At 39.5% G+C, this 20,244-nt stretch overlaps 1 protein-coding gene across 1 annotated transcript; it reads left to right on the forward strand.

Moving 5' to 3' along the window:
* Positions 1-15,957: 15,957 nt before the first annotated feature.
* On the forward strand, positions 15,958-20,229 carry LOC124864608 (growth arrest and DNA damage-inducible proteins-interacting protein 1-like). Its single transcript, XM_047359455.1, has 2 exons — positions 15,958-16,395; positions 19,655-20,229. The coding sequence occupies exons 1-2, from the start codon at positions 15,995-15,997 to the stop codon at positions 19,935-19,937; spliced, it is 684 nt and encodes a 227-aa protein (XP_047215411.1). The 5' UTR covers positions 15,958-15,994; the 3' UTR covers positions 19,938-20,229.
* The last annotated feature ends 15 nt before the right edge of the window (positions 20,230-20,244 follow it).

Below are 20,244 nucleotides of genomic sequence, written 5' to 3' on the forward strand. Positions count from 1 at the left end.
GAACTTTGGCATTCTTTCAATGAATTCAATACAAGACAAATAAGTAACTAAGGAAATTATGTTAATTTTGCTGCTTTCAGATGTTCTCAGAGACAAGAACAGAGCTGTGAGAACAACAGAAAAGCTGAAAAACAAAAATACTGAAAAATACGTCAGCGAGCTAATTTTTTGTCAGGAAGGTTGACACAAGGCTTTAGTGGTACGTCTGCATAAAACAAACATTAGGCTAGGGAACAGCCGGTTTGTTTTATAAACATGTGGCTCTCAGCATTTTATGACATCCATCCTTACATTGACATCTGACATATTACCATGTGACAATGTAGACACTCAAAGCTTCCCATGACTGTCATGCACACAGCAAAAAGTAAGTACATCCTGCTTTCTCAGAGATGAAACTGCATTATTCTGTTATTTATTTCTGCTGATAACTGAGCCAGTGCTGCAAAACCAGAAATGAATACTTCCGTATATGCTCAGCAATTATGGATTCATGAGACACCCATTTTATGAATCTCTTAATAGACCATAAAAACTTGGATTAATAACTTATTTGTTTGGAGGGGACAAATACAAACAAACAAATCCTGTCCTGTTATAATGTTTTTTTATGATATTCGAACACAAAGGAGTCTGGTCATAAACATTTTATGATTTAAAATCTTAAGCGTTGCATACATTTGGTCCTGGAGTACAATTATATAAGGTTGGTATGATGGGACAATGTTGTAATCTCTGCATTGAAGGAGAATGGCTTAATGTTCATTATCAGAGGGTGCTTTTCGTGGAGGGGTCGAGATCCAGGTGATGACTTGACAGGGTGGATTTTTTGCGTGAAGGTGGGTTCCAAGGTGAGTGGATCAGGTTGACTGTTTGTGGTTTAGGTGGAGGGAGTTGGAGAACGGGCAGGCATGTAAGGGCTGAGGACGTTGGTGCTGCAGTAAAAGACCAAAGACTGGCTTCTGGAGTGATCTGTTTTGAAGAGGCTGGAGGAGGTAACTTTGAGAGGGGTGAGGCCACCAGAAGGAAACTAATCTGAGAAGCACAAAATAAAACACTGAGGCTCAATCCAAGGCAGGCAGAATAATAATCAAAATCAGGCATAAGCAAAGACACAATTTGGCTTGATTCTACCGGTCAGGCTGAGCATCGGGTGAAGACTGATCTCTTAGCAGCTCCTAAAATACCTCAGCAGCTGATGTGAGACGTGTAGCCAGCAGCACGCCCTCCAGCGAAGATCCTCTCTGCAGGAAAAACTTCACACTGCACATACTCACAATCACTTGCACACACTAAGGTCATGAAAATAAATGTCTTTGTGAAAGGATGAGATATATATTTTAATTAAATATAAAAAACAAAACGCGGCACAGACTTACAAGAATCTTTTAGAAAATATTTAATTTCTGAAGGTCCTGTGTGTTTTAATGATACCACTACTTTCAGAGGTGTTATCTGTAATAATAAAAGAAAAACAATAACTCTATTTATGTAGCTCTATCCACCTTCTCTGACTGCTGTTCCTTTTGAAAAAAGCATCCCCATAGCATGATCCTATTCAAGGTGATGTTAACTGTTTTATTATGGAAATAATAAGGCATTTTCAATAAAGATTTGGTGGCCTCTGAGAGAAACCTGTGAAGGTATTAGCATTGGTGTTTAATCACTAGTTTTTAAGGGATTTTAATAAAGAGGTTTAGGTGCCTGTTTAATGTGATTTTCCATTTAAAAATGGGACTCCCGCTGACTGTCCTGTCCCTCGTGAAGAAAAGCACCCCGCATAATGACTCCACCACCATATTTGGCCACAGCATCGGTGTTTTCCAGGCAAGGCTTAGAGTTAAACTTGTACTTCTGTGTTTTAAGGTAGTTCTTTATGGCGGGGAGTATATTCTGGGCTGTTTTTTGGTTAAAAAAAAAATCTTGTCTGAAGGATTTAGTTCCTTATAGCCTCTTGTGAAGCAACTCTGTTTGGCCCCAAATGTGGCGGACTCTAAAGGTGTTTCTGAAAAAGAAAATGGTCACACCATCTCTAACTGCTCTACCAGGGCTTAGTATTCTGCTAATTTGGCAGCACACTCAGCGCCTCTGGAAACAGATTTCATGGAAATCACAGACATTTACAGCATTGCCAACTGGATGTGCAAACAGTAATAGCCTTGTTAATAGCAGTAGTGCTTATAGTGTGACTATATCAAGGCTTGGTGATTAGATCGTTTGGTACCAGAGTGCCAAAGGAGGCATTCACTGGGACACTTTTGTGTCACCTGATTGCGACACTACGGCTGCAATAGTATAATTTGAGATAATCAGCCTTCAGACTCAGCTGAGATCTAACAGTAAAAAGAAAGAATTTGAGTCAAACATCCTCTATTCCTGCATACATGTTACAAGTCCTGGAGCTCCAGGAAGTCACACGTGGGGACGCGGACAGGTAGAGCTGATAATTACCTCCATTTATCTTTGCTGGACCCCAGCTCTGTTTTATGAGGGTGCATCTGAGTGCTGGCCCACTTTTGATGAATCTCCCATTAAATGAGGAGTCACCAGTGGATAGAGAGCCTCCATCAGTCTATATGTTCCCATTCATCATCTCATCATTAGGATCTTTGGCTGGGCAGTAAAAGGCCCGAGGACACCCAAAAAGCGAGAAGAGAAGAGAAGAGAAGAGAAGAGAAGAGAAGAGAAGAGAAGAGAAGAGAAGAGAAGAGAAGAGAAGACAAGAGAAGACAAGAGAAGACAAGAGAAGACAAGAGAAGACAAGAGACCATGAGCAGCTTTTTACAGCTAAACATTTTGGGGGCTGTTTGATCATTGCTGATGACAAATTTTGCAAATTGAACACATGCACATTTTTCACGACCTGAAACATTTTCTTTTCCCACAGCTCTTTTATCACTTGCTAACAAGAGAAATAAATGAACGTATCAAGGGCAGAGAAAAGCGAAGTTGTTTACCACCAGGGGAATCCATATGTCATCACAGACTGGGAACAAATGCCAAAGTCCTTATGCAAACCCAGCGTGTATATATATATATATATATATATAAGGATATTCTTCTGCTGAGGTGTTTATATGAGCGGGAGAAGCATTTGTGATGGAAGATAAATTAGTTAAAATGTCCCAGGAAATTAGGCAATAGCATAGGGGCTCCCAGCTTGCCAATTTTGCTGCACTCTTTGTTGCAAAGTGAGCAGAAATAAAAGCTTTCCGGTGATTATAACGGCTCACTACCCTCATCCCTCTATAACCTCTACACCCAGGTTAATACATCTCCTGAAAAAAGCAGCTGGAGAATGAAACATCTCACTCAAACCCCTTTATTGGTCCAAACTCATCCCTGAACTGATTTGGCATCAACAGAAAGATCTCTTTCACACCACTCCTCTTGAAGAGATTTCTCAAGTGAGGTTCTGTTCTGTATCTCTTTGGGCATCTTCATTTAGTATAAATCCAGATTAGTTAGTCCCAGAGGCTGAGACTAAGGGCTAGTCTGAGAGGAACCTAAACAAAAGTGGATTTCTACTATCATAAAACAACTCCAATCTCAAATGCAGATACTGATTTATGAAACCATGCGATCTTTCCAAGATCCTGACCTGGTAGAATGGCACAAAATGTATGGTGGGACTGGTTGTCATTCAGCGTTGGTGGTAATTTTGGACTACAAAAGGGGGAAAGTAAGATGTTCTTCCTGTTGCACAGTTGATCTCATTGATGAATGGCACAATAGGGTTCTTTGTCATATCTGATTCAAAATCCTCACTAAGATCAAAGTGTACTGGAGTCCAATTCCTTGTTTGTCTGTACAAACTTGGCAATAAAGCTAATTCTGATTCTGATTATGAAAATGAAAATAATGCAGTCATAATAACAAAATAACAAGACATAAATAACCTAATGTGTTCACTGCATCTACAACCATACCCGTAACAAATGTAGCATCCACCTTACTAGATTCTTCATGCGGTTTGTGTGCATATGTAATAGTGTGACTATGTCTACTTCCAAGTATACTACAGCATGTAGTATACTTGGAATGACTGCCTGTATACCTGTAGGTGAGTATCTGAACATGCCCTCATACAGGATTCGAAAGATCTGCAGAGCATCAATGCAAACCTGGTGATAGTTTTTCAAAAATTCGTAAGAGTTTATAGAAATCGCACTGAAATGTTGAGCCTGGAGTTGTTTTAGGATTGTTGAGGTCCAGTTTGGTCTTGATCCCTTTTGGACCAGTTGTTAACACCAGCATTTCCACTAAGCATGAAGAAACCAGGAGAATTAGAGTAGCTACTTCAGGTAAGATCACAGCCATGACCATACTTTTAGAGAAAAAAATCTTGTTTTTAGACCAAAATAATTCCAAATGCAAAAATCAGCAATTTGGTGATTTTATATGTTTTAGAGCAAACATCAAGCTGGCTTTTGGCGAATAATACTCCTGCTGCCAAGGACAACAGTGGTTACCTCTGGGTTATTAATTTCAGTGTGATGTTCCTGCAGAATGCTGTAATTTATCACCAACTCTGTGGGGACTTGTCCTACAAGGGAGGCAGCTCCAACCCTTTCCCTACAGTATAGACACTGTGAGCTGTTTTTAACAGGAGATTCGATATATTTTTAAAGCACCATTCACTTTTCCATGGATTTGGATCCTCATCTTTTGTTGTGGAGAAATACAGATCAAGATTCTGGGCTAAACCCCTGCTGTTATGTAGGGCCAACAAAGAAAGGCTCATTAAGCCCAGTTAGGAATCTATTATGAGTTCTTTCTGTCAACAAATAGTAACGCTGGATTGGCAAATTGCTTTTAATGAAAGAGTGAGACCAAAGCTTGGCTCTGTCTAACTGTCTGCATGTGCAGTCATGTAAAAAAATCATTGTTCTGGTCGAAATTATTTAGGGTTTGGAAAAACCGGCATACACAAACATTGGATGCTCTCTGAAACAGTTAATACAGATAATTGTAGCATATAAAACAACCTAATTACTATTTTGTTGTGTTGACTTCTAAATAGTGGAGAAAACTTTAAATTAGGCAGCATAAAAAAATCACAAGTAAACATTTGGCATCTGTGCTGTTTATTTTCTCACCACATTCATCCTTCCTGCAACACCTCGCAGCACTAGATGGATCCGGTCTTCTTCAGAAATGTGGATTCTGCTCCCGTCTGTCATGGTGAGGAAAGAGCTGAGCATAAAAGCGAAGCTCTCTGATGGATGGACTTGCAGTCACAATTCATTTCCAAATTTTGGATCAAATCAAAGTGTCCTTGAAGGCAATGTGTGACAATCCTTATGGAACAGGCCACCATGCCTCATGTAGACACAATATGCCGGTGTAGTCAAAAAATCAAAAATCAAAAGCTGTTTTGTTCATAATGTAGAAACGATCATTTGCTTCACATCTTGTTCTCCAAGATGTCTCTAATAAGATGTTTATTAATATCCTGCTGGAATTTAAAAGTTATTTGTGTGATTAGGGCCTGACCACATCAAACAGGCTAAGAAAGCCTTACTTTCTTTGTCTTTGATTTGGCCCAATCGGGCGAGACATATGGCCTAAACAAAACCTAATTTTTGATGTATGAGTTCAAAAATGAGTTACAATAACCAGAACAAAGAAAGATGTCTGAGGTTGGATTTTAAAAAATGGCAGAAACAAGGTCCAGATAAAAGCTCCATAAAGTTGTAGTGGTGCAGGGGCTTTTATGAAGCTGGTGGTAAAATCCTCAAGATTATGGGACATTAGAATCTGTAGAGATAAAAAGCATCTGAAAAGAATTACAGCATATCTCCTTTATTCTTTTACAACAGAGAATTTACCTCACTTACTTTTTTTGCATTTTTTGCACCATTTCAAAATGTAAAAGTGAGACATGTCTCACGATGTCATTCTTGCCCTACAATATCCATTCAAAATAAATAACAGAACTATTATTTTAAGGAAAAATCTCTGTGTGTTAGATGGTAAAATCCTTTATTCATTAATTGAAACTTCTAAACAGTGTCCCTTTGACTTTAAGTAATTAATTTGTAGTATTTTTATTTGTAGTAGAGCTTCACAATTTATCAAAACCCAGAAATCATAGCAATTTCAGTGTGAAATATTGTAATTGCAAAGGACTGCTTGGATGCAATATTTGGTAGGAGATAATATTTCATGCATTCACACTCTGCATTGCTTGAACATGTTTGGCTAGTGGAATACACTCTAACGTCCCTTAAAGCCCACACCAGGATTTATTTAGCTAATGACCCATAAGATCAAGAAGAGCAGTGGGAACATTATGTAATGGTAAGGAGAGAAAACCAAAAGGCTTAATTGTAAGGAATATTGTTATCACAATTATCAGCAATAATATTGCAATTAAATATTTTTCTGAAATTGTGCAGTTTTAAACTGTCATTGGCATCTTATATTAGCAATTAGTATTAAAAACACAGTTAGTTACATAATGTGAGATTTCCAAAAGGTTGCCATCATTTCCTAATCCAGCAGGCTCAGTGATGGATAGAATATGACTTCTCAAAAGAACAAAACCAAGCAACTTTGTCCTAACACAGTTAGCTTCCTTTTATTTGTAAAAGTATCATTACTAAAGTAGCAGCTTGTAGAAACAGTTGACATTGTCTAGGTCCAGAGGCTTTGGTTTTCATTTGCAAGGGACTACGCTCAGTGAAAAGAGTGGTTGTCTTGCAATACAAGGGTTGTGGGTTCGATTCCAGCTTCATTCCGCCACATGTAGACATGCCCCTGGGCAAGGGGAATGTGTGCGCATTTGTGAGTGCATCTGGCTTAATGTGGGTCTAGCGTAAAGCGCTTTGAGTGGTCAGTATGGGTGGAAAGGGGCTATATAAGTTCTGTCCATTTAACATTTGTGTTCAAGTTTTTCAGCATTTTTCTTGTTTATTATGTTCAACAAGTTTTGCTGTATTATGTTTTATTTTTGCTGTTTGGGTTCATTTCCTTGCGTTCATCATTATTAGGTATGATTGTTAGGTATGTGCTGTGTTCTTTAACCTTGGAAGTTGGAACTGGGTAGTGTAAGACATATGTAACTTACATCCTGATGGTCTGCCATGAAGCTGTCCATGGTTTCCCACTACCACTGCTTGTGCTGCTTTCCATTAACCTTGGAACTGGGAAGTTGGAGTTTATGTCATCTCCGAGTTGAAGGGTTCCAGTTTCCTGCTTGTTTTGGTTCGTATTGCTAGCAACTGTAACCGCAGTCTTACAATAACAATGACAATAACACTGTTCTACGCATTATTTTGTGCATATAAACAGCGTTGAAACATCTCATCTTATAAACACTGAGCAGTAGTACATGAACGACTGACTAAATGTTGCATAATTAATAAAGAACTGCTAAGAACAGTCACAGTAAGAACGTTTTACTACTATTGATGTGAGTAGCAGCCATCTTGAATGCGGAAGTCGAATATGGTTGTGTTGCCCTGACTTTCCGTCTTATAATTCAGATTTTTCCCTAAGGGTTTCTAGTTCAGATTGTCGCATGCCTTTCCCTCCTTCTATGCTCCGCGGTTTTCTTCTATCTAGGCTGCTTCACTCATCTTCTGATTGTTTTGCATTCTCCATGCCACAGCTGCTCCTCATTTCATCTGACTTGCTCTTCTGCCTCATTGGTCATTTCTCCACCCTGCCTCTGTATTTAAGCTCACTGATTTTTCATTGCTCACTGCTGGATTGTACTGTTGCCTGCCTGACCCTCTATCTGACCCTCTGACTGTGTTTCGTACCCTGCCTCTCTGTGTAAGTTTACCAGTTATCATTAAATATTTTAACTCATCATCCAGCATAATTCCATTTTGTACTTTGGTCCTGTGAAAAACCAGCCCTCCATGACAGTCATACCGCTGTAGAAAATAAAGTTTCCCTTCTAGAAGCTTTTTGCAGGTTTTGCTCTCCTTTTATCTTCATTTTTAAACACATCACTGATGCTAAAAAATAGCCAACCTTTAGTATTTTTCCCTCAGTAACTACTTCCATGTTGTAGGGTGTTGTTATGGCAAACTGTTAGCTGTTACAGTTCATTTGTAAAAGGAACTATAAAATTAAGGTTTAAAGTCATGGCTCTTGGAGCTCATTCCAAGACGAATGGCAAAAAGTACCAGTGAAAACATACAAAAAGCTGGTCTGCAACTATATGAATGATTTAAATGCGGTAATGCCAATAAATGTTTCTCTAATGATTATTGAGAAGAAGGTAAATACCATTCAACATGCTGTTTTTGTTTAAATGTGAAACAAAACTGAGAAGTAGGTTCTTTGATTTCCTTTTTTTATCTTTTGTGATGCCTGTGCCATTTCACAGGAATACAAATAACTTTAAATCTAAATCTGTCTTGGGTATGAACAATTATGGGGTAACTGATCCAGAAAGATAGATATCAAAGTATACTGGTCATAAATTAAAGTTTAATGCTGGAATATTGCATCAAGATTGAAACCTTTCCCATTTTTTTACAAATATATATTTTAAAATAACCCAGCCTTAAAATAAATACACACATTGATAATTTACCAAGAAAACTAATTCACATAAATTCGATGCACCATTTAGGTCGTGTAAATTTTTCAGTATAACCGGAGCATTTCTATCGCTTTTCGGTACCATTCATGTTTGGCAAAAACAAACAAAACGAAGCTCCAAGAAAACTTTAAAGATTTTTACTTTGAATTAAATATATGTGCTGGCCAAATGTGGCTGTGGTTGACTGACACTCTAAGCTTAATGAGTGTACCAAAACTTGTCAGCAGGGTTCCTGCACCACAGTCACTATTACACCGGAAATAAATGTGGTGCTTTTAGCAAGCTGAATGCACCTATAAACATATTCTCTGCAATGCAAGAGGCAATCAAGTCACACTTCAGGTGTTCTATATAACTTTTTCTAAACATGTCTCAACACCTCTTCCTTCCCACTCACATACTCAGAAATAGACCTGTCAACTTGCCACCATCCCTTATCGCCTAACAGTTAACAAGCCTATTTGCCTGTGACTGACGTTGACGCGATCCATAAAGCCCTGGCTTGGCACCAGATTGCTCCTAAGCCAAATTAAGCCTGTGTCATACCCACCCCCACCTTCAGTCTCAGGCTCCCCCGTGCCATGGGAACCCTAAATCTTTAATGACGATGGAGAGTTCTGTTCGCTCCCACGATACAAAAGCAGTGACATCTGTCTCCGTAAGTGCTGCATTCCATAGCAGCTCCATTTGTTCAAGCCTAACGCCCTCCAAAGAAATCAAAAAGAAGCTGAGGGAGGGTGGAGAAATTTGGGAGGACAAAAATCTTTTCTGTCAAACGTGCCCAAAGTCCCCAAATGCTCCAGTGTGTTAAAAGCATCACAGATTGGTCCTCCTTGTTCTGACGCTCTGACCACAGCTACCTGCTAACAGCTACTTCCAAATCAACTCGGGAACCTACAATTAAATTTAATCACACTACTAAAGTATAATGAAACCCCTGTGCTTTGGTGGGAAAGTGCACTGTTCACCGTAGATGGTGAAAATAAAAATCTACTTTTATGGGATCAGTTTTGCTCAGCATAAAAAAAAAGAAAAAAAAAAGGAAAAGATTTCTTCTGTTTTGGCTTTTTTGACACACTGGAATATTTTAGATCATCCTGATGTTTAATATTAGACAAAAATGACGGCAGTAAATACAAAACACAGATTTATTATAGGGAAACCAACCTGGCCCTATGTGAAAAGGTTATTTCCCCCTAAACCTAATAACTAGTAGTTCTACCCTTGACAGCAACATCTATCCAAGTGTTCGTGATTACTTTGACTCTTTTACATCACTGTGGAGAAATTTCTTCCCACTCTAGAATTGTTTTAACAGTGCCCTATTGGTGGGCTTTTTTCATTTTTTATGACATAAAACAGCATCTCTGTCAGCTTCTGAGTTTGGATCGGACCAAAGTGCAGACAAGAGCTTGGCAGCCGCATAATTAAAGGAATCTCCATCTTTAATTAGCAATCTCGAGGAAGTAGCAAAACACAAAGAACTGATCAGGGAAATGAAACATGGCAGAACAGTGAGTAAATAAACAGAGGAACCAGCAGGGAACAAAGAACACAGACCAACTAATATACAGGGAGAAAACAAAGGCAAGTAATCACAGGAACTAAGAACAGGTGTGACAAGCTGGCAGGGAGGCAGAGGGGACAGGTGGAACTGATTAACAACACAGGGAAACAGAATTAAACAAAAGTTAACACAAAACACAAAACAAGTCCAAGGATGTCATATCATGACAATCTCAGTCTAATTTAAGTCCAGATTTTCGCTAGGCCTCTCTAAAACTTTCATTTTGACTGTCATTGTGATGTTCTTTTTCTGAAATGCTGTGCTAGCTTTAGGCCAGATGTAATGATATGCACACCTTCTAAAAAGTTCCATTTGGTTTGGTCAGTCAACAGAACATTTTCCCAAAAGTCTTTGGAATAATCAAGATGCTTATAGTGAATATGAGACAGGCCTTTTTGTTCTTTTAGGTCAGCAGGGATTTTATTTTATTTTTTTCCACAGAACACTCCCATGTATACAATTTTTGACCAGTCTGTTTCTCATTGTTGAATCACAAACCCTCACTTGAAGCAAGGCCTGCAGTGATTTAGATGTTCTAGATTATTTTGTGGCCTCCTGAAGGAGTTTTTGATGAGCTCTTGGAGTAATTTTGGTAGGCCAGTCACTCCTGGAAAGGTTAACCACTGTTCCATGTTTTTATGGATAATGGAACTTCTCACTGTGGTTCTCTGGAGTCCCAAAGCTTTAGAAATGGCTTTGTAAACCCTGCAAGTCTGACAGATGCCAATAACTTGTTTCTTGTCTGTTCCTGAATTTCTTTAAAATGTGGCATGATGTGTTGCTTTTTGATATCTTTTAGCCTACTTCACGTCATCAGACAGATTCTGTCTAATGAATTTATTGATTCCACTCTTTAGGCAGTGATCAGGCCTGGGTGTGAACTGTGAAATTGAACTTAAAAATGTGATAATCACAGGCAAGTGAACCCTAACCACCCAGGGGCATGTTGGGACCCCAACCATGGATTACAACACGGATGAACATGGACTCTGAGCTATACATAATCAAAGGCAGTTTAAACTACACCTTTCACTATCACACCCAGGAACAGAAGGAGCCATAGCTGACTCCCCGTAACGTCACTGTTTGAACAAAAATGGCATGTTCCAACATGGCGGCCTCCACGGTGGCAATGTTTCCTTGCCAGCGAGCAGACATAACTCTTCAACCTGGATCCAAAAGTGACTACGATTGCGCCAATCGCATGAACAAAGTTAAGTAATGAAGTGCTGTTCGAGTACCCAGCATTCATTCATAAAAAGGGTGTAATAAGACAAGCATGGCTTGACTTTTCTTCTGAGGCCTCCAGAAGCAGCCCTAATTTAAGCAGACCTTGAGAAGAAGGCATCGGGACCACAGCATCACACGCCTTTCCGCGTGCATCTCCAGGTGGCAAGAGCTACCCCGCCGCACCGTGGCCACTGAAGTTGCCACAACATGCTTTTATGTATAGTTCAATTCACACTGGATGACCGGGACGGACAACTTTGCTTCCCATAACCAGCACCCTTTGGAACCCCTTCCTCAGCACGGTTCACGTAAGAGGTGGTGTTTGGGAAGAGATTAGTTTAGAATGAAATAATCTATATAATGTTCGTTTCATGACGTTTGGTTTTTGTTTGTGTTGAGAAAACTCAGCTAAGGCTAGCAGACTAGCTGCTCAGCTAATGATGTGTTCTGTGTTGTGTTTTTAAAGTTAAGGCAAACTTTATTTATAGCGTGGTTTATAAACACAAACCGGCCATAATGCGCCGTCACAGCTTATGTATTTTCATCATTTTGTTGATGGTATTTTAAAGATACTATTATGGATGTATGGAAACTCCCATTTTACAACAATACATTTGAGTGGGACCCTTTGTGGGGTTCCTTGAGACGACATTGTTGTAAATAAGCGCCGTTTAACTAAATAATCTGAACTGAAACTATCTGTGTAGTTATGCTGCTATAGGCTTAGGCTGCTGGAGGACATAATGACCACTTTCACCCTCTTCGCTACATTCTCACACTACTCTCCAATTTTGCATTATTTGCTGTTATTTCAACTTCTAACTTTATGTTCTCTCTCTTTTCTCTTCCTAGAAGCTACACCTGGCCTGGCTCTGTGTCAACCTGTGACACCTTTCTGGAGAGGGGAATCGTCCGAGCTTCTGCTGGCAACAACTTAATGCTCACCCTCTACCGATGATCCACATAGCCCTGTCTTTTAGTGTTTAACCCTTTCTCTCTCCTAGACATGGAAATTGACTGAGCTTTACTGTAACTAATTATATGTTCTCTCTTTCAGACTATAATCTTGAAAACTGGCTCAGAGTTTATCTGTTCTTTCTTTCTAGGTGAAACGACTAAAGGAGCTACATCCATTAACATTTACTTTTCCTCCCCATAGAAAGTACTCCTGGATCAGTGCTTCTTTGTTCTCTTTGTGTCTCTCCTCTGTTCTCTCAAACCCCCAGTCGGTCGTGGCAGATGGCCGCTCACACTGAGCCTGGTTCTGGTTCTGCTGGAGGTTTCTTCCTGTTAAAAGGGAGTTTTTCCTCTCCGCTGTCGCTACATGCATGCTCAGTATGAGGGATTGCTGCAAAGTCAACACCAGTGACTGTCCACTGTCTCTACATGCTCATCCGGGAGGAGTGAACGCTGCAAGTCACTGACTGGATGCAATCTGCTGGGTTTCCTTAGATAGAAAAACTTTTTATCCAATTTGAATAAATAACTGAATCTGACTGCACTGTTCAATGGTTAGGATTAATTGGAATATATGTACCTGACTTTTGTGATGTGCCTTGAGACGACATGTGTTGTGAATTGGCACTATATAAATAAACTGAATTGAAGTTTGATTTTGAAGGAGTGTTAACAAGCTATTAGCTTCTTCGGTTAGATGAAACCGCTAATGGCTACGGTACCACGTGACCCGCCGCAATTTTATGAGTCTATTAAGAATCATTCACCCAGAAAGGTTGTTAGTTTCCAATCTAGGAAAATAATATTTGCCTAAATATATTGTACTAAATGTGATAGCTAATTAAACACTATTAAGACTTATTTATCCAGAAAGGTTGTTGGTTCTGGTTCAAAATAATATTTCCTTAAATAATATTTTACTAAATAAAGGCAACTAATTAAACACCATTGAGATCAGTCATCCAGAAGGTTGGTTTTATTCAGCAAATAATTCTTTAAAATATTATTTTTAATTAAAATAATGTTTTATTGCTTTGTGAATGGTTGTCTGAAAGTATACCAATTATTGTCAATGTCAGGATCTGTCTGTTAGGTTTGTATTTGTTTACCTTCTCGGCTCTGCTGGGTGCTTTTCTGTTCATTTCTGGTTATTCAGATTCCTTCTGGTGAGTTTTGTTGTTTTCTGTGTTCCAGTGTTATGTTTAGTTATATTCTTATAGATCTGGTTTCCTTTTGTTTATGTTCTTAAGTCTAGTCATTGTTTTCTTGTGTTCTGGTCACCTCCCTGCTCTCCATGCTCATCAGGTTAATTAGTCATTCTCCCTCTGTAGTTTTTAGGTTCCCCGGTCCTCAGCTGTCTCACATTCTCCTGATTAGCTCCTCTCCCAGTTCATTGGTTCACACTCCTCTTCCCTCAGTATTTAAGTTTGTTGCTGCATATATCCCTAGGTATGCAGCTCTGTATTCTTGCTTTTAACCCTGCCTCTGTTCTCCTTGTATATATTTTTTCATTCATTATTAAATCTTGTCAACTTGCCATGTGGCTCTCGTCCTCCTGCTTATCCTTTGGTCCTGCTTCACCTCAAAATATGACAGTCTGTTAGTTCCAAGATTAACTTAACCTCATTTCCAGATTCCTCACAATAATCCTTGGTTCTCAGACATAAATAACATTGAATGGTAATGTTGCATCACTTTATTGGCCATGGTTTTTAACCATCTTTGATTCACTTGTTCATATTATGTATATAGTCTTCCTTATTCTTTGGTAGTTTAGTTAGATTGATCTAGGATAGTAAGGAATTTGTTGATATATGTTTGACTTTGAAATGATTTTTCTTAAATTATTGTGTTTTAAGAAAGTGGGAATTTATTCCATGTGTTTTGCTGTTCAGCAATGTCAGAGCTTGGCTCACCCCTTTCACTATTATCCTAATACCTCTGCCTTATTGGGTTTGTATTCACCAGACCACACTTAACAGACCAAATCATTAAAATATAGTATTCATAATAATCACAACTTATTCACACCAGGTTCCTGTTTGTGGATTTGAGCTCAGCCTTTATCACAATCAGCCCAGGTGTTGAAGATCACATTTCCCACCTCCACCTGTCAGTGAATTCTCAGAATGATTTTAAATGGCGATGTGGGAATTGGGTCCAAAAGTGGCTGGTTTGACTTGATGTGAAACCCCAGTATATCTGCATTTTTACCTGAGAATGTCATCTGTCATTGACGTATTTAGTAGGAGTTTGTGGGAATGGCTTATCTCGTTTTTAAAAATACAGTGCCTAGCAGAGGTATTCACACTCCTCCTGACCTTTGCACATTTTGTCACGTTACAAATGCAAACGTGTGTTTTATGAAAATTGTTTTGCGACCACCACAAAAGTGTGTGAAAAATGTGGTGATGGTTTGCAAAATGTACAAATAAAAATCTCAAATGTGTGGCATTTATATTCTTTGAATAAGCTTGGATCTGAACCATTTCATTTTAGCTCTGCCTGTATGTTTAAAGTTACGGTCCAGCTGGCAGGTGAACCACCCAGTCTCGAGTCAGCCTGTTCTGGCTGTAAAGTTAATGAGCCAGCTTCTACTGCTATTCTAACTGAAATTAATAAGATGCAATCCAAAGTTGTCTGAATCCATTGTGGAGGATAACACCACCAACCGATGCTGTCCAGGTCGAGTCGGGGATGGGTGGGAAGGAACCCCTTTCGACAAAAAAAAAAAAAAACAGCAGCAATTTACTGGACAACAGTGAGTAGTTAAAGGTTTCCATTTTACAAGTGGGATTTTACTGACAGTTGGAGGGGGGGAGAAAAGGCTTCTTTGGGAGATGAGAGAAGATCGATAAACATATTCCTCAGTCAAGCACTCAGGAAAAATGAAATCCCTGGTTACAGGTTTTGCTTTGTGAAAACCAAAAGATAGTTAGGTTAAAGACATTTAGCTCTAACACACAACTGGTACAAAGTGTATTCACAAATCTATACAGATGGGATATGGAATCTCCTCAATCTTCCTTTTCAACACCGAAGACTGAATTTTCTGAATCAAAATGAATCCTCAGACGTATCGTAACAATACGTTTCAGCACTGATTCAATGCAATGTACTTAAAGTTGTCATTTTTTTTGTATTAAGATTTAATTTGTTTTTTATGAGGCTCAAATGTTGTACTATTAGGAAAGTAGAAAACTGATCCAGTTTATCTCATATGAAGGTGAACTCCGACACAATAACAAAACAGACACAGGTTAAATTATAAAGTGCTACTTAAAAGTATAAAATTAAGACAATTCAGTTGTTAGGAAAACAATTTCCAAGTGAGGAATGTTAAGAAACAAGGCAACGTGTTGCGAAGACGTAAACATTTGAAGGCCACAGTAATTGCAAGAATTATAAAATGTATCAAGTTATGTTTTATATTTTATACATCTCAAATTTACCTGGGCATAAAGGGAATGAAAGGTAACTCGGAAACTTGTTTGAGAGAAGTAAAGTAGAGAGTAAATAGGGTTTTTTTCTTATTCTAAAGGCACAGAAGCATTATTCTTTTTCCTCCGCAACATTACAAGCAGTTTGCGTAGCCATGCTCCAGTCCAGTAGGCGGCGGTAAAATGCAATGACTTGAATGTAATCCGCCTGGAATCAGAAGAAGTGGGCAGAAGAAAATGGCGGCGTCCATACTGGTCCAGAGGACGGCAGCGTTATGTGGGACTTTTAAGGGAATTTCAGTGTCCAAAGCTGTTCGTCCTGTGAACAGTCATTATGGGTTTATGTTGCAGACTGCCTGCTATAACCCCAGACCGCTGAGGCTGAACCTCCGGGGGCCCTACATTCCCGACAAAGACAGTATTAAAACCCCGGAGTGGCAGAAGACGGCTCGGTATGACAGGAAGCTGTTCGGCCGCTTCGGCTCAGCCTCGCACATCGACCCTGCGTCTCTGTGGCCATCTCATGAGGAGCTGGAGAAAATCATAGCGGAGGAAAAACAGTGGCACCCCCCTTTGGAAGTGATGCTGAAGAACATAGAAGCCAAGGAGAAGGAGGAAACCGAGAAGCGGCTCGCAAAGTAAGTCATTCTGTTCCGCTGGCCTGGTTGGTCAGTTTCTACATTTTCTGTTCATTTTAAAGCATTGAATGGAAATATGATGCAGCTTTTTCTCTAAACTCCACCATGCTGGAGGTTAAATCACATTTTCACATGTTACAACCACAAACTTCAATGGATTTTATGTGACAAACGTTTTTTTTCAGCTCACCTATGCTGAAGAAAAGCCTCCCCACAGCATGATCCTCCCGTCACCATACTTCACTGTGGGAAATGGCTCTTTTAGGATGAGGGTGTGTATTTAACAAAATTTACCTTTATGCAATAGTGGCACTTAGTCATTGTTTGAAATTATGTCATAACAAGTCTCATGTGCTCTGGCAAGCCTAGACCAGACTTAAACTTGTTGGTAAACATGTGAAATGCCATGTGAGGTGGAACACTACCCCTGCAATCCAACCTAAACCAAGAGCGGTTGTCTTGCTGTTAGATGTGTCCCTGCTCCAACTCACCTAAATCAAACAAATACATCATTACTAGGTATCTGAAGAACTGGGCCTAGACTACTTTCAGAGAAGACCAGAGTTTTAGACCCCTGACCTAAACAAAATAACATCATTTTTTTTTTTACCTAGAACATAGAAGTGCTTAATGCTTTGTAAAGTAAAGTTAGAATCCTGATGAGCTGACCTCAGCTGGAAAATTAGCCAGCAATGTGTGCCTTTTTGTTTCTGTGTAGCCATTTCATGACTAGCGAAGATCGATACCGATCTGTCCTACTGAAATAGCTTGTTTTCTTGTCTTTTCCATTTTGAAGTGTGGCTTCTTTGTCACATCATATTAAAGCCCCTGTGAAACAGGAAGTAATGGATAAATAAAAGTTCTTTAACCTTCTGATCAACCAAAGAACATTAAGATTAGATTTTTCTAAAGTTTGTAGTGTCAGATACAGGTCCTTCTCAAAATATTAGCATATTGTGATAAAGTTCATTATTTTCCATAATGTAATGATGAAAATTTAACATTCATATATTTTAGATTCATTGCACACTAACTGAAATATTTCAGGTCTTTTATTGTCTTAATATGGATGATTTTGGCATACAGCTCATGAAAACCCAAAATTCCTATCTCACAAAATTAGCATATTTCATCCGAAGAATAAAAGAAAAGTGTTTTTAATACAAAAAACGTCAACCTTCAAATAATCATGTACAGTTATGCACTCAATACTTGGTCGGGAATCCTTTTGCAGAAATGACAGCTTCAATGCGGCGTGGCATGGAGGCAATCAGCCTGTGGCACTGCTGAGGTCTTATGGAGGCCCAGGATGCTTCGATAGCGGCCTTTAGCTCATCCAGAGTGTTGGGTCTTGAGTCTCTCAACGTTCTCTTCACAATATCCCACAGATTCTCTATGGGGTTCAGGTCAGGAGAGTTGGCAGGCCAATTGAGCACAGTGATACCATGGTCAGTAAACCATTTACCAGTGGTTTTGGCACTGTGAGCAGGTGCCAGGTCGTGCTGAAAAATGAAATCTTCATCTCCATAAAGCTTTTCAGCAGATGGAAGCATGAAGTGCTCCAAAATCTCCTGATAGCTAGCTGCATTGACCCTGCCCTTGATAAAACACAGTGGACCAACACCAGCAGCTGACACGGCACCCCAGACCATCACTGACTGTGGATACTTGACACTGGACTTCTGGCATTTTGGCATTTCCTTCTCCCCAGTCTTCCTCCAGACTCTGGCACCTTGATTTCCGAATGACATGCAGAATTTGCTTTCATCCGAAAAAAGTACTTTGGACCACTGAGCAACAGTCCAGTGCTGCTTCTCTGTAGCCCAGGTCTGGGGAATGCGGCACCTGTAGCCCATTTCCTGCACACGCCTGTGCACGGTGGCTCTGGATGTTTCTACTCCAGACTCAGTCCACTGCTTCCGCAGGTCCCCCAAGGTCTGGAATCGGCCCTTCTCCACAATCTTCCTCAGGGTCCGGTCACCTCTTCTCGTTGTGCAGCGTTTTCTGCCACACTTTTTCCTTCCCACAGACTTCCCACTGAGGTGCCTTGATACAGCACTCTGGGAACAGCCTATTCGTTCAGAAATGTCTTTCTGTGTCTTACCCTCTTGCTTGAGGGTGTCAATAGTGGCCTTCTGGACAGCAGTCAGGTCGGCAGTCTTACCCATGATTGGGGTTTTGAGTGATGAACCAGGCTGGGAGTTTTAAAGGCCTCAGGAATCTTTTGCAGGTGTTTAGAGTTAACTTGTTGATTCAGATGATTAGGTTCATAGCTCGTTTAGAGACCCTTTTAATGATATGCTAATTTTGTGAGATAGGAATTTTGGGTTTTCATGAGCTGTATGCCAAAATCATCCGTATTAAGACAATAAAAGACCTGAAATATTTCAGTTAGTGTGCAATGAATCTAAAATATATGAATGTTAAATTTTCATCATGACATTATGGAAAATAATGAACTTTATCACAATATGCTAATATTTTGAGAAGGACCTGTAATTGTTTTCTGCAATATAAGACAAATCTCTTTTCGGAGGTATTTGACACATTTATTAGTGATAGATCTCACAGATTTATTTTTCAGTCTATCATCTGAAACTGGAAGGAGCATGGCACAGCTACAATCGTGCCATGTGGAAACGTGGTGGTGCCACCATCATGGCTGTCTGGAATGATTTGCTTCTGCGGGAGCAGGGAAGCTGGTTGCAGATGATAGGAAGTTGAATGGAAATATATTCAGCTGTTAGGGGCTGTCGGGGGTACCACAGTGTTCTGATGTTTATTAGTAAAAAATATTTTTTTCTTCCATTAAAGTTTGTGGTTGTAATGTGACAAAATGTAAAAAAGGTTCAAGGGGCATGGTGACACAAGGCGCTGTAAGTGGATAGATTTATTCCTTTTGTTTGTTTTTGTTGTTCCTTTAGTCTATTCTTATGACACTGTTATATGTCTACTAATTTAGTGAAGCTTATAGTTGTAATAGTAATTCATTAGGAAGAAATGTAGGGATTTAGAATACATTTTGCTTTTGACCAAAGAAGAAAGATGCACCGAGGAATAAGAGTTAAATGGCCCTTGTCTGTTTCTGGTTTAGTTTATAGTAATACAAATTATGTTTAAAACACAGTTTAAGTGTAGCTGTCATTGAGAGAAAAATATGATTTAAATGCAATGTCTTGTATGGTTTATTAACTCTTATGTTAACCTCAGCTGTGTTATTAGACAACACTGACTGTTTTCTTTAATCTTTCCACCGCAGAGAAAAACTCATTGCAGCAAACATGGCCAAGATGCCCAAGATGATCGAAGACTGGCGCAGAGAAAAGCGCGAGACCAAACGAAAGCTAAAAGAAGAAAAGGCTCAAAAAGCAAAGCTACTGGCTGAGGCACGGGAGCGCTTTGGTTACAGCATGGACCCCCGCAGCCCCAAGTTCCTGGAAATGGTCGCAGAGATAGAGAAGGAAGAGAAGAAGAAGAAGAAGCTGCTGAAGCGTCGAGTGAAGGAGGAGCAGGTAGCAGCACCGCCTGTTGCCCAGTCGTAGTCCTGGACTCAGCTGTAATAAAAAAAAAAGAAAAAAGCTTTTGCTGCTTGATTCTGATTTAATCAGTCATGGCAGGAATTGTATTTATTGTGCTGGAAAATGGACTTCAAAGAACTTTGTGCATTGGACCTGTATGAGTGAGTCTGAGAAGCAGTTCAGTCTTGTTTTGTTATCTGACACCAGTCTGGATTAAACCCACCATTTTCTTTCACGCTGGAAAACAATTTTTCTTCTCTACATTCTTCCTTCTTCTTCCCACTTCTTTTGAATAAAATAAAATTGTTCCAAACCACCATTTTGTTTTAAA

This window comes from Girardinichthys multiradiatus, chromosome Y (assembly GCF_021462225.1).
Source record: "Girardinichthys multiradiatus isolate DD_20200921_A chromosome Y, DD_fGirMul_XY1, whole genome shotgun sequence".
NCBI lineage: Eukaryota > Metazoa > Chordata > Actinopteri > Cyprinodontiformes > Goodeidae > Girardinichthys > Girardinichthys multiradiatus.